General features: G+C 46.5%; 1 protein-coding gene and 1 long non-coding RNA gene across 2 annotated transcripts in view; one reads left to right on the forward strand and one right to left on the reverse strand.

Moving 5' to 3' along the window:
- TG (thyroglobulin) overlaps positions 1–12,094 on the forward strand; it is a 273,223-nt gene extending 261,129 nt beyond the window's left edge. The window contains exons 46-48 of the mRNA XM_028852295.2: positions 9,077–9,211; positions 10,677–10,867; positions 11,875–12,094. Of these exons, the coding sequence (XP_028708128.2) occupies positions 9,077–9,211; positions 10,677–10,867; positions 11,875–11,993 (445 nt within the window). The 3' untranslated portion in view covers positions 11,994–12,094. The remainder of the gene's footprint in view (positions 1–9,076; positions 9,212–10,676; positions 10,868–11,874) is intronic.
- On the reverse strand, positions 470–3,527 carry LOC114680344 (uncharacterized). Its single transcript, XR_003732548.2, has 3 exons — positions 3,327–3,527; positions 2,284–2,378; positions 470–660 (listed from the first exon to the last, which is right to left on the reverse strand). It is a non-coding gene; the product is annotated as an uncharacterized LOC114680344 (long non-coding RNA).
- Positions 12,095–15,187: the final 3,093 nt, after the last annotated feature.

Genomic DNA, 15,187 nt, shown 5'->3' on the forward strand with positions numbered 1-15,187 from the left:
GCTGTAGCCACTTCAGAGAGGATGTGGAAGCCTCTCATCTTAAGATGCCTGGGGGCCGGGCCAGCTGTGGAGTTCATAGTTTCCATGGAAATTCATCATGAGGCTGAGTGTGTGCTAGGACACTTAAATTGTGGCACTTGAATTGGAGCCTGTTGAAGAAGAGAAGAGTGGTTGAAGGTGCAGAGGGAAAAAAAATGGGTCTTGTAGTTCACATAGGAGTTTGTAAGCTGTGGCTAGCAGAGAGATAGTATTTTATCTGAGTGTGATGAGAAGGCATTGCAGATTTTTAAAAAAGCATATATAATGCACAATGGTCTTTTCATTCATATCCAGAATGGCTCACTGAAACATCAATTATCTTTTTTAAAAATAATAGAATGTACAGTATCAACCCTGTTATCTAATGTGATGGTCAGTTAGTCAGAAAAGTCGATTAAAAGGAGAACTTGTGAAAAATGCATAAGATAGGTATGATGCCTTAAATATTTTATTTTAACTTTAAACACATAAATCTGCATCCCCTGGCCATTCTTTTGGTGCAGGATCAGAGGGTTAAGCTGGAAAATGCTGTTTGGAGTTCTGCCTTTGGACTTCTTGCAAAACCATAAACGTAGTGCATGATCTATTATTTCCAGTCTGGGATCCATGAAAGTGGAGTATCTGCATGGTATTCAATAAATTCAATTAAATATAAAATCACAATGACAAATACAATGACTTAAACAGTTGGGTCTTGGTAAGCACACAACACAGTTAGTGAGAATGCATGTTTGGGGCCTGGAAAGTTCATTTTTTTCTGGGCAACAGTTATCATACTTTATGGAGGGAATAAAATGTTCAGGTTAATCTAGCAAGTTAGTTGAAAGCTTTGACTCTACTGTGAAACAATATATCATACCGCTCTGCTGAGCTTTAGGAAGTTAGGGGACTACTGCAAATATCTCCTTTGGGGCCTGGGGTGGGACTACACTATTTAGTGTGCCTTAGGGAGCTTATTTTTAAGGGATTGCATAGCAAATTCTCTTGTAAAACACAAGCCATTTGTATAGCAAAGAATTACTTCCTGATTAATTCACATGCAGAATCTGAACTTTTGCATATTAGATTTGCCCAAAGAGGCACACTTATAAGCGTCTAGTCATAAGTTACTTAACACTTCGTCAGCTTCTCAAAAAAAAAAAAAATTCCTGGGAAGCAAAGGGACTTTCATTCCTCCCTGTTCCCTAATTTCCTTTGGAGGAAGCTATCGAGAGATGCTGGCTGGGGATAAGAAAGGGAGTATATTTTATGGGGATGACGTCAACAGACTTCCTGCAGGCAGACAGAACAGGAGGGACTGAAATCCCTGCAAGCACAGGCTCTCAAATCAGTCCATTCAGATGGGCAGTAATGCCCATCCATGCTGTGCCATCTCCAGCACAAGCCTCTTCACACCATTATCAGCAGAACGGCTTCTGCCATGCAAAACAGTGTCTTATTTCTGTCAAGGGAGATCCTTCCTCACACCCTCACCTCATCATAAGGGGAACCCAGGCTCAGCCCACCTCCCCAGCTGAATCCACTGCCAGGTGCATCTCTTTGGATGGATGTACCTCCATCATTCTGTTTCCTGATAAACCCAAACCTTCATGGACTGTGGCTCCTGATCCTGGAAGCTGAGCTCAAGTCAGGAACTTGCACCATGGATCATCTCTGAAATGAGGCTTTTGGCTCGCTAGGATGCAGGCTTAGCCTCCCTGCAGGTCCTCAGCAGCACCAGCAGGATTAATGATGAGCAGTATGGCAGACAGGTAAGCTTGGGGACGTTATGTGAAAAGGTTCTGTCTTTTCTGGACAGTTGCAGTGACCCTAGGATTTCTCAGTTCTAGTTTTTCTTCCCACACACCTCTAGTAATCCTTCCAAAAGAAATGCAACTTACAACTCATTTGCTAAGAAACCTCCAGGGTTCCCAGCCCCTTTAAAACATGACCATCAATTCTTCTGGTCTAGGCTGTCACAGCTTTCAAAGAATGAGAGCCCAGTGGACCTTAGCAAGCATGCAGTTTAGTGGTTTTCAGACTTTGGATTTTTCTGGACTAGAAAAAGTTCCAATTGCACTTCTCAGCAGGACCTGTGAGGCCAGCGCCTTGAGGACTGTTTTCTGCCACCTGCACCAGCCCCCACCTGCCCTGGCTCACCTTGTGCTCAGCCACACCCCTTGTCATTCCTTGCTCCATACAGAGTGCAGATCCTGCTCTATGACAGCACAAGTGCTGAGTTGCTACCCACATGCCCTTCCTCACCTTGTCCATTCACTAACCCTACTCATCTGTCCAAGCACAAGTCCACCGCAGCTTCCTCTCTCTCACTTTCCGTAAACTCTTCTGCATTTTCTTGCCTGGAATAAATGATATTTCATTTCTCTCTCTTCTTATGGTACTTGGTAAGTAATTCTATCACTTGACAGATACCTACCTTTCTATTGTACAACATACAACATTTTAGTTTTGAAAAGCAGTGGTTGATCGCACTTCCCTGTTAGAATGTGAGCTCCTCAACAGAATGTCCACCTTTTGAGCCTCAGCATCCATCCAGAGGACACTGCACAGTAGGCGTTTGGCAACTGCGGGCCAAGTAGGGTCTTAGTCCTGACACCCCTTTTCTAATTTGCCACCGTCCTCACTGGATGGCATTCAAATCCTGAAACTGAAACACAAAAGCATGCATACACACACACACACACACACACACACACACACACACACAGTCATCCGCCGAGCTCTGTGACTGGTCAATTCTTTCCACAGTCTGGTTAAATGTAACTTTATCAACTTCAGCCACCTTAACTCTTCCTTGGATGGCAGCTTACAGTTTTTAAAGGAAATTACACCCACTGGATCTATGAGCATCCAGTAATACCATGTGGGTGGCTGAATGGAGATGATTGACCCATTTTACTGATAGGAAAACCAAGGCTCAGAGATTCAGTAGTGGAAGTGGGACTTGAACAGAGCTTGCCCAGCTTGGGCAGGTAGCTTTCCCAGGCCCAAAATCTGCTTCTCGGAGGTGACAAGGAGAAGATTCAGATCTGGCCTGGGCATAGGATGAGCAGCTGTCAGATGAGGGGCAAGTTCCACTGCAATGTGATTACCAAAAACAGCAGAAGACAAGTGACAGCTCAATGCTTCCAGGCTGACCATATACTGACACAGCTGCCACGGGTTTGGGCCTATGATTTATCAGTGATCAGACACAGCACAGAGCAAAGAAGCCACATCAGCACACATGAACTGCCTACCCCTAAGCTGCGAGCACGAGGGACACTCAGTTGAGTCTCTCCTTTTACCTTGTTAGACCCTGGCATGTTCTTCCGGGTCTTCCTCTGCTGCTGCTGCTGAATCCAAATCCCCTTTTCTTCCTCCAGAGGGTCCCAGAATCCCCAACCAGTGCCCAGATTCGCCGAGGACTTGGTCCTCGGATCCCAGATTCCCTCTTCAGAGGCTCCACTGTTTGTGCCTCCTCCAGATGTCCCTTAAACTGCTCAAAATAACTCCTGCATCCTGATAAAGATCAGCTCTGCTAAGGAAAAACAAAGCAGAAATCCTCATACACAACAGGCTCTCAAATTAAACAGATGGGATGGGCTGGAATGCCAGACCTTCCCCCCAAAGCAGTGCTCTGTGGCCTTTCTAAGGTCGCAGACAGTGGTGGCCTGGAGCCGGCTCATGCAAGCTCATGAGAGTCAGTGGTACACATTGCTTCCCAGCGTCGTGCTCAATGACATCATTTTGAAATTGGCTAAGGTGGGAGTATTTACACTGTAAAAATTGGCGAATATCACACATAAGATTTCCTTTCCCCCAGAGAGTCGATTATTAAACGTTTTTCTTTTTTTGAAACAGAGTATCACTTTGTCACCCAGGCTGGAGTGCAGTGGTACGATCAATCAATTGTGGCTCACTGCAGCCTCGACCTCCTGGGCTCAAGTGATCCTCCTGCCTCAGACCCCCAAGCAGCTGGGACTATAGGCACACGGCACCACGTCCAGCTAATTTTTGTATTTTTTGTAAAGATGGGATGTTGTCATGTTGCCCAGGCTGGTCTTGAACTCCTGAGCTCAAGCAATCCACCTGCCTTGGCCTCCCAAAGTCCTGGGATTATAGCCATAAAGCCATCACGCCCAGCTGATTATTAAATATTTATCAGCACATGACTTTCTTGAGAATGTGATGGAGGATATGAAACATTTCTCAAGAAAGATGAGAAATACATACACTTCACGGCATTTTATGTGTAATTTTAGGGAACTTGTGGATCTCCAAAACCCTATAATGGGACCTCCCCAGGCTCCCACAAGTTAAAGACTCCCACTCTTAAGCTTTCAGATGTCTCTCTCAGTTAATCAAAAAGGAAATGAGTATATGAGCCAGAAACCGGGTCAGAGAGATTAAAAATATTTTATTGCTAAACCTCATTCAGGATAAGCATAATTGTGTCACCATTTTACAGAGGAGGACACTGAGACCCAGTGACATTAGACAGCTTGTCCAAGATTGCACACTAGTCAGGGACTGAGCTGGGGTTTCAACAGAGCACTCTGGCCTTGAAAGTTTATTTCTGTTCACTAGAACACTTGGAATGCAGCTTCCTCTGGAGGAAACAGTAGATCAGGCTATTGTGGTAGCAGTTATGCCCTGTCAAAATGTCCAAGTCCTAAACCCTGAAACCTGTGAATATGTTACCTTCCATGGCAAAGGAGCTTTGCAGGTGTGATTAAGGTTCAAGACTTTGAGATGGGAGCTTATCCTGGTAAGCTCGATTTAATCACACGAGTGCTCTAAGCAGGGGAGTGTTCCAAAGAAATGCAGCATAAGAAGGACTCAGCCGCTTTGAGGATGGAGAAGGGCGGTTCTGATGGACAGCCTCCAGTGACTGGGGATGGCCCTCAGTTTGTAGCCAGCAGGAAAACGGGGGCCTGGGTCCTCTACCTCAAGGAACTGAATCCTGCCACAAACCTGAATGGTCAAGAGAAGTATTCTCCCCAGAACTTTCAGAAGGAACGCAGCCCATGCACCCTTTGAATTCAGTCCACTAAGACCCATCCTGGATTTCTGAACTCCAGATGGTGTCAGATAGTAATATGTGTTGTTTTAAGCCACTGAGTCTGTGGTAATTTCTTAAGGCAGCAATAGAGAACTAAATACAGCCAGTTTTCCAGAAGGGCCTCCTGAGCAACAGGCTGTTGAACCTTTCATTCCACAGTGAGGAGAAGGACTAAGCCCCAATGGGGAGAAAATCGGCCAGACATCACTGGAGGAAGAAAGAGGAGGGGGGCCCCTGTTAACCCTGGGCCTCCTGGCTTCTCTGTGGCCACCGCAGAGGAAGTGTGGTGATTGAGAAACAAGACAGCTTCAGTAAGACCAGCAATGAGGCCATGAGAAAACCCACACAAGACGCAAAGGGACAGCAGACCGTGAAATCTGCAGATGGAGGCTTCAGTCCTGGCGTCACCACTGAACAGTTACGGGGACTTGGCAAGAAAATGGCCTCTTTGAGCCCAAGTTTCCTCCACCGTTGAAAGGAGTAATAAAACCTATTCACAGGGTGGGTGAGATAATAAGGGTGAATGCCATTTGTAAACTACCAATTTTGGGTTTATGTGAGAGATTATTTCTATTGTCATTGTAATGACAACTTCTCTCTGCCTGGCATTTTTTGTTTTGTGATCCTTTTCCTAACAACTTCCATCGCGATTACTTTTAAATGGTCCTCAGTCCTCTCTGCACAGGTTGACTACACAGAGCAGAAGATTGGGGGCCTGGGAGACTCGGGTTTGAACCCTGGCTGTCCCGTGTCTCAGGCATGTCATTTTCTCTTTCTGAGCCTTCATCTATCACCTGGAAAGTATGTGGATGGTAACATTCACTTTTCCAGTAGCCCTTGAATGTTGAAGATCACAGCTGCCAAAGTTCTACCATGGTGTCTGGCACAGCCCAGGTGCTCTGGAATTGGTGGCTATAAGCAGACATTGGGTAGAGCTGGCTGCAAAACAGGCCACCTTGGCCACCGCAGAATCTGTGACTCTTTTCTGGGCTCCTCACAGTTATTGCTGACATTGCCCAAGGGACTTAGCTCTTTGGGTCCCAGGGTCCTACAAATTTCAATGACACTCGCCACTTCCTGCTCCCCTCTCAAAAACAGGAAACCTTCTTCCTTCTCTAAGAAGGCCCTAATATGTGAGAATAGTTGCAAAGAGGTGCTGCGCTCGGTGACTTATTCTCTTCCTAATCATACTGTATGTCCTCGTGGTTTCATACTCCTTTGATGACACCTTCCAGTGCAACGGCCCAATACTGACACACAATAACCTCATCATAATAATAGCAGCCATTTGTAAAAACACTTCTTTTAGACAGAGCTTCCACATGCAATAGCTTATTCTATCTGGTATTTTATGTAGAGGAAACCGATACAGAGAAAAGTCAAAAGACACCTCCAAAGTTACACAAGCTGTAAGTTTCAGAGCTGAGTCTCAGCTGAGTGATGAGTTTATGTCTGTTTCTCTATGGCCTGCTGCCGGTCCCATGTATGCCTGATGATCATTCTTATGGCCAGAGTAGGAATACTGGCTCTCCGGCCCTCAGGCCTCAGTGTTAGGGAAGGACCCCTGAACCTCTGCTGTCACCACAGTCCCCAGCCTGAGAAGGAGAGGGGCAATAAGAAGGTGCTGTCTTTGCTTGAAGTGTTCTGCTTCACAGCCTTGAGCTAGAGGGGCCCTTTCCCCAGCCTCTTGGATAATCACAATAAATCTCTCTGAGTCTTAGCCAGAGTCAAACTGTCTATCCACAAATCGTTGCACTTCATATAATTTCACCTCTGCACAAACTGCCTTTATCTGGGAACCACTGCATTCTAGTCATTTCCCAGAACATCTGTCTGCTGGCTACCTCTGCCCATTGTACCAGCACGGATGAGAACTGCTGGGTCAGAGCTGGTGCCAGGAACTTAAATATAGTTGATTGCGTCAGGAGGTGAACTGATGTGGTGAGAAAGAACTGGACCACGTTTTACTTCTCTTTTAAATACATGCTCCATATACCATTTTATTTTGATCTTCACAGCAGCACTATGAGGTAGGGAGTTGATATGGTTTGGCTCTGTGTCCCCACTCAAATCTCATCTCGAACTGTAATCCCCACAGTTATAATTACAAGAACCCAGAGGGAGGTGATTGGATCATGAGAACAGTTTCCTCCATGATATTCTGGTAATAGTGAGTGAGTTCTCGTGAGATATGATGGTTTTGTAAATGGTGGTTTCTCCTGCTCTCTTCTCTCTCCTGCCGCTTTGTGAAGAAGGTGCTTCTTCCCCCTCACCTTCTGCCATGATGGTAAGTTTCCTGAGGCCCCTCAGCCGTGTGTTACTCTGAGTCAATTAAACCTCTTTCCATTATAAATTACCCAGTCTCAGATATTTCTTTATAGTAGTGTGAAAACAGACTGATAACAGGAGTTATACACCCATTTCATAGATGAGGAAGTAGGGAATGAAGGAGGCCAAGAAATTTGCCAGACATCACTCAGCTTGAAGGTGGAAGAGCCGGGACCCAGGCATAGGAGCCCTGGGGCCCTGGTGCTTTTTGTTAGCATCGTGCATTCTGGAAACCTCAGCTTTTATCTGACTCTGCTATTCACTTACTGTGTGTCTCTGGGCAAGTCAGGAAACTGCTCGAGACCTTATTTTCCTGGTCTGTAAAATTAGAGGCTGGCTTTTTCTATAAGATGGGGCCGATGACAAGGTTAGAGGGCATGGTCTACACACAAGACCACCCTCCCTCTGATGCCAGCTGAAAATTCAGGGGTTCCCCAAACCACCCTGAGGCTGGATAATTCACTGGAAAAACTCAGAATTCGCTAAAAGCTGTGACACTCACCACAATGATTTATTACAGGGAAAGGACACAGATTAAAATCGGCCCATGGAAGAGAGGCACAGAGCCCAGGAGGGTTCCAGGTTTGAAGCTCCATTGTCCCCTCCCTGTGGAGTCAGGACGTATCACCCTCTGCACTGAGGCTCACCCCAGCGTTGGTGTTCAGAGATTTATTGGAGTTCCATTACATAGGCATGATTGATTGATTGATCGATTGCCATGTGATTCCTTTCAGTTTACAGATTGCCTGATACCATGAGACCCAAAGCTCCCACGCTAAATCACGTGGTTGTTCTTTCTGGCATGGCCAGTCTCCACCCTCAGACTGTCAGGAAGGGCCATATCTACCCTAAGATCCAGTGTGGCCAGCCTCTTCCCTCCTCCTAACAGGTATGACTCACCTTCCAGAAGTTGAGGGCAAAGTCCAGACCTCTCTATAGGCAAAGCCCGATTCTTTACTATGCAGTGGTGAAATCCTTTCTGGCTTTTCCACTCTATCACTCTCCCTGGTTCCCAATGCTCACTCCAGGGCCCGTGTACCAGGCTCCTCAGCACCAGCTCCAGCCCGGGTCATTCACACCACTGGACTGGCTTCCAGGTCATTATTCCCAGCTGGCTGCTGCTTCCTAGATATTTAATCCAGTCTAGCATGTATTTATTGAACAACTGCTGTTTGCCAGGTACTGTGCTGGGGTGGGCTTCATGGATAAATGTCATCCTTGAAGAGTCATGAGTGTGAGTTGTATATGAACAAGGGCTAGTGCAGGGATTGGGCTCAAATACAAGCTACTTTCATTATTGCTTTTTCAGTGACTAGAAGAACATCAATATCCAGTGATACCGTAAGTATCATAGTTCGAATATGATCCAAAAATCATTGTGTTGGGATGTTTCTCACAGGCATTATTTCCAGAGACTTAAGTGTTCAGTGTTGGTCTCACTTTAACCAATAGACCTGCCGTGGATCTGCCCCCAATGGGTCACTGGATTTAATTTAGGCCAAGCCAAGTCTCCACTCAACTGAGCACTAAACAGGATCCTTAAATATGATGTAAAGAAGGGAAAGTCTTGGTTTTGGAAGAAATATTGGTTTTTTGTTTGTTTGTGTTTTTGAGTAGCTTACTTTTTCTTGACCTTTTGCTGCTGCTTTTCCTCTGTTTTCTCAGCCTGGAGTTGCTGGCGGATGTTCAGTTTGCCTTTGGGCTTCCCTTCTACCCAGCCTACGAGGGGCAGTTTTCTCTGGAGGAGAAGAGCCTGTCGCTGAAAATCATGCAGTACTTTTCCCACTTCATCAGATCAGGGTAATTTGGGGCCACTTGTTCAGAATTCTGTCACTGTGTTTTTCCTCCCCCTCCCTTCAAGCAGAATGCAAAGGCCCAATTTGCATCGATGGACTCATCCTTTCCTCCCTAGACATTATAATCACTAGCCACCGGCCTCCCTGTCTCAGTCACCCTCTCCTGGCCAAACCTGCATTTGCATACATTAATCTTCATGAAGAAAAGCTCCAATTATACCAGCTACATTTGATGACTCCAGATCAGGGTTTCTGAACCTTAGCACCATTGACATTGGGGGCTGGATAAATCTTGGCTGTGTCCTCCGCATTGTAGGATGTTTAACAGCATCCTTGGCCTCTAGATGCCCACGAGATACCAGTGGTGCCCACCCAGGCCCAGTTTTGAGAACCAGGCATGTCGAATGTCCCCTGGAGGGCAAACCACTTGGAGGAGAGCCACTGTCTCTCCACAGAGGGGAATACCAGTTCCTTGGGTTTTCAGCTTAAGTTGAAATGCTCAGGACCCTCCTTTATTCACCTTGAGGCTCTTCCTCTTCCTCGTCTGCCTCTACTCCAGTCTGATGGAGTATACTCGCTGTCCCCACCTGCAGAATTGGTTCCTGCTCTTTCCTCTTCATGGTAGTTTACCTGTTTCCTTTTATCTTTTTAACTGATGTGAATTGATTACCTAGAACTGTGCTAGGTTCCCCGGAAAGATAAAAAGGTGCAAAAGTCATGACCCAGCTACCAGCTACTGATAGTCTGAAAACATAAAAATGAACCATAATTTAAAGCAGGAGAAAATAAAGCTTTATGCAGTTTGTTGTGGGAGTTGAGCAGAGAAACATATTTCTTCTAATTAGGGTTTTAGAAAATATTTCACTGAGGAAGTCACATTTAAGCTGGCCTTGGGGGATAAATAGAATATTTAAGCAAAGGAGAAGAAGATACTTCCAGGAAAGGAGGTCTGGGCAAATGCGGCAGGGCTGAGAGGACACACCTTATCTGGGAAACATCAGGTGGTTGCAGGGCTAGTGTTTAGGCTACATGGCAGTGCATGCCGGAAGATGGGCCTGGGTAGCAAGTTTGGGCAGCTGGCCTGCAGATTCACCCTCCTGCCCATGCCTTGGACAAACAAGGACATTCCAAAGGCTAGCTATGATGTCTAGATCTGAGGACTTTGAGAAAGAGAAGAGCACAGTGATCTCCTCAACATTCACAAAGACAGAAGGGCAGCGCTAGGTCCTGGATAACGCTACCAGGTCATGACCTCAACATCTTTCCTCTACCAGAAATGGCCTAGCTTTGCAGTGCCGTAGTCAAGATCACAACTCCAGAAGCCAGATCTGGGGGCTTCACATGCGGCCTCGACACCTACAGATACATGAATTGTCCTTCAGATACCAAGTGCAAGTGGGAAGTAATTCAGGTGATGAAAGGAAAGACGAGTTTCCCTCATGGATATTTCTTTCTTTTCATTTTCCTAGAAATCCCAACTACCCTTATGAGTTCTCACGGAAAGTACCCACATTTGCAACCCCCTGGCCTGACTTTGTACCCTATGCTGGCGGTGAGAACTACAAGGAGTTCAGTGCACTGCTCCCCAATCGACAGGGCCTGAAGAAAGCCGATTGCTCCTTCTGGTCCAAGTACATCTCATCTCTGAAGGCATCTGCAGGTAGCAAAGCCCTGGGACACATAGAGGGGGCTGGGTGTTGATCTCAGCATCTGCTGTGCTTGCTGCATGAGACCTGTGCTGAGTGCATTGGCGCCAAGGGGTCACCAGTGCCAATGGCACAGCCCCTTCCCATGAGTTATTCATGGTCTGGGGAGCTTCACGTTGCCAAGGGCCTCCTGTTCTGATGTAGCCCTGGAAGGAGAAGCAAGAGAGGCACAAGAAGAGGGCAGTGGGGTGACTAGGAGAGAAGGTCTGTTGAGGGTAGAGTGGTGAACCAACATCAAGGCTTCCAGCCTAGAACATTGGTATGGGAAGGGAAGGGAGTGTCTTGAACCTCATCCTCACATCCCTTGAAGGCCTAGTTAGAAAATCTTGGGGAGGTAACTCTAGCCAGGGGAAAAGTGGACATTTCTACCTCTTCCTGTTGCAGAGATGTTAAGGAGAGAAAATAAATCATAACGAAGACACTGGGAATAGAGAGTAAACACAATGCCCTTGGGAAGCTTTGGAATAGCGGGTATGAGTGACACAAACCAGGGGATGGCCCTCGGCTTTCCTGGGGCCATGATGGAAACCTGTGACTGAGTGAGTGGGAGCCCAGAGGAGGGAGGACTCACTCCTCCCTGGAGGCTCTGGGAAGGGTCCCCAGGAGAGGTGATGCTTGGGCTGTCGTTTTTAGAATGACAGGATTTTTTCAGGTACAGAGAAATGGGAGTAGGCCGTTAAACAGGGAAGGGATCTTGTCCAGCATATAGTTTAGATTTTCAACTCTGCTCCAAGGCCAAGTGTCTGTCTGCTGACAATGAACCCAAGTACCATCATACCCTTAGCATGTCCCTATAGCCAGGAGATGAATCTGGCACCTCAGCCAGTGGAAAGGTCCCTCTAAAGGGCATTAGCAAGAAATGCCCACTGGAGGCTGGGGTCTCTTTGGACCAAAAGGAAGGGACCAGAGAAGAGAAGTCCTAATCTGGCTTGGACCAACCTTCCTTGCCCCTCTGTTTCAGACGGAGCCAAGGGTGGGCAGTCGGCAGAAAGTGAAGAAGAAGAGTTGACGGCTGGATCTGGACTGAGAGAAGATCTCCTAAGCCTCCAGGAACCAGGCTCTAAGAGCTACAGCAAGTGACCAGCCCCTGAGCTCCCCAAAAACTCCACCCAAGGCTACCCACTATGGTCATCTTTTTCTCTAAAATAGCCACTTACCTTCAATAAAGTATCTACATGCAATGAAGCATTGTTGACTCTAATTTGTGAATCCAAGGCAATTCATGGGTAACACCAACTATATCTTTCTAAGGTTTCAATCCCAGGCTGCTGTTTCCATTCAACAAATGTTTATGAGCATCTGTTATGCACCAGGCCCTGTGCTGGGTGCTGGGGAAACAAGGACTTTGCTCCTCTAAAAGGAGAGAATGCTGGGCAAACAGTGACACAAAAAATGGGGATCCATCAAGAGCAGGCCCCAGGTGGCATAGTCCCACCTGAGTGGTAGAAAAGACTCACTCATAAGGGTTCTAGAGTGGAGGTAGAAGACCAACTGGAATGGGTGCAATGATCCAGCGAGAAGCAATGCACTCTGAAGCAAGACAGTGAGGATGGAGATGGGGCAAGAAACAGAGCCACAGGTCCTGGAGGAAGTAGAATGGATGGAACTTGATTAAATGTGAGGGGGGGGGTTGATGCAATGAGATAGAATTGCCCCAATTTGGGGATGATCTGGATTCCTGGATAAGCAATGTTCACCCTCCTAAAGGACACATTTTTAAGGCAAATATTCTGGTTAAAATGTCCTGTCTCTCCACCCCCTTTCACACACACGTGGACACACACTTCACCCAAAGTAAAAGCAAGTGAACCTGGTTAACAGTCTTGTTCATTTAGATGGCATGCCATAAAATGCATTCGCACCCATCATGTTATTTGAGTTCAGAGTACATGAATGATAATTTTTAGGCTGAGGTTATTGTCCTATCTTGCAAATGTGGAAGGTGAGGCTCAGAAAGACTTACACTGTACCTAAATTCACATAGTGAAGAGGAGGATAGTCAGAGTCCAACTTAGGTTTTCCCATTTCTCTGTTTTCATGCACTGTATGGACTATAAAATATAGGCCTAGGGCCACGTTGTGTGTCCTACAAAACCTACTGATAGCACTGAAAGCCCTGAGTAGCCTCCAACCTACATTATAGGCACTGTTAGGATGGTTCAGTGAAAACACCTAAATACTGAACTAAAAGGCCTTAACCAAAGAAAACTTGATAGGTAGATGGTCCCAGGGTTTGTCAGTGTCTCAGTGATGCCATTAAGGACCCAGACTCTTTCCAACCATCCTCTTTGCCATCTTCAGTGTATGAATGGTGTTTCAATTTGCTGACACATTATGGTTGCCACAGCTCCAGACATCACACACAACCCCCAAACAGCATCTCATGCTGGAGGCAAATGGGGAAGGAGGTAAAGGGCTTTCCCCTCCAATGCTTCTTTCTTGTTTCAAAGGAAACATTTTTTCCCAGAGGTTCTCAGCAGAATTCCCCTTACATCTTTTTGGCTAGAACTAAGTCATGTGCTCCTTTTTTTTTTTTTTTTTTTTTTGACAGAGTTTCATTCTTGTCGCCCAGGCTAGAGTGCAATGGCACGATCTTGGCTCACTACAACCTCTGCCTCCCGGGTTCAAGAATTCTCCAGCTTCAAGGAATCCCAAGAGCTGGGATTACAAGCATGTACGACTATGCCTGGTTAAGCCTTTTTTTTTTTTTTTTTTGTATTTTTAGTAGAGATGGAGTTTTACCATGTGGGTCAGGCTGGTCTCAAAGTCCTGCCCTCAAGTGATCTGCCTGCCTCAAAGTGCTGAGATTACAGGTGTGAGCCACCATGCCCGGCCATGAGCTCCCTTTTAAACCATCATTGTCAATGAGGGATGAAAGGGCCTTCTGTGATCCAGTTATACCAGGCATGACTTATCCTCCAGATTAGGACATATTGCTGCCCAACAAAGGTGGGGTGCAGTTAGCAGCAATGAATGAGGAGACAGGTATTGGGTAGGCAATTCATGGCCCCAAGACTGTGAGAGTTGGGACCATTTCCCCATCCTTGGGGCTCTCCTGGCATGGCCCAGGGTTGGAGTTGACCTCAAGCACCTTTTTCCTCCTTTAGTGCAATGTGGGTTGAAAATCATGTGCTGTATTTGGAGGTGTTCTCAAGTTCCCAGAATCAGGGGTCAAGGACCTGGTGCTTCCTTGGTACCCTTAATCCAGGGTAAGGCTCCAGGATCTGGGGGCTCAGACAGGGGCAGGAGACATGGCTCCAGGAGGCAGTGCTCCGCGTTCTCACTGTGTTTGGGGCTCCTGCGGTATCCAGACTGGGGGATGGATAAGACTTCTATTAGTTGTCTGTGGCTACTGTCAAAATTTTCACAAACTGAGTGGCTTGAAATGACAGAAATGTATTCTTTCATAGTTCTGGACACCAGAGGCCCTGGATTGAGGTGTTACTGGGGCCATTTCCCCTCCAAGACTCTGAAGGAGGATCCAGCCCAGGCCTCTCTCCCACCTTCCAGTGGCTGCTGGTGGCCAGTGGTGTTTCTTGGCTCATGACTGCCTTGTGATCCCTTCCTCTGTCCTCACTGGCCTTCTCTGTGCATCAAACGTCCCTCTCTTTTATCTAAAAGGACACCAGTCATTGGATTTGGGCCACCCTAAATCCAAAATGATCTTATCCCAAGATCCCTAATTTAATTACACGTGCAAAGACCCTAATTCTAAATAAGTTCACATCCACAGGCACTGAGGGTCAGGACACGGATGTGTCTTTTGGAGGGGTCACAATTTAACCCACTATGAGACCTAGGGTTTGGGGACTGGACAGCATGTGCAGGAGGGGTGGGGGCTGGACTGATGCAGTGCTATGGGAAAGCCCTCAAATCAGACTCTCTAAGAGCAGGAAGAGGAAGGGGCCTCTGTGGGCTTTGGAATGAGGCTTCAGGTATCTAGAAGGTCCTTCTGGCATAACCTTCTCTATAGTCTGGCCCTAATAATGACAGAAATAAAATAACAGCAATGTCATTGATCAAGGTCTCATGCCCTATATGAGGTTCTGTCCTCTGAACACTGTCTCATTTTTCTTTCCCAAAGGAAAGCTTGTTCTTGTGTTGCCATCGGGAGTTCAGTGCTTGATGTTCTACCCCTGAAGCTCTGTTCTTTTGGTTTTAACCACAGTCTGTTTTTAGTTAAAGTGAAAATTCCCTCCAGCAAAAGGGTAGGAGGTTTCTCCTCCACCAGCTCCTTAGTGGGACTTTGAAGTGAGATAGGCTGGGCTGTAGTA

Source organism: Macaca mulatta, chromosome 8, assembly GCF_049350105.2.
Source record: "Macaca mulatta isolate MMU2019108-1 chromosome 8, T2T-MMU8v2.0, whole genome shotgun sequence".
NCBI classification, from domain to species: Eukaryota; Metazoa; Chordata; class Mammalia; order Primates; family Cercopithecidae; genus Macaca; species Macaca mulatta.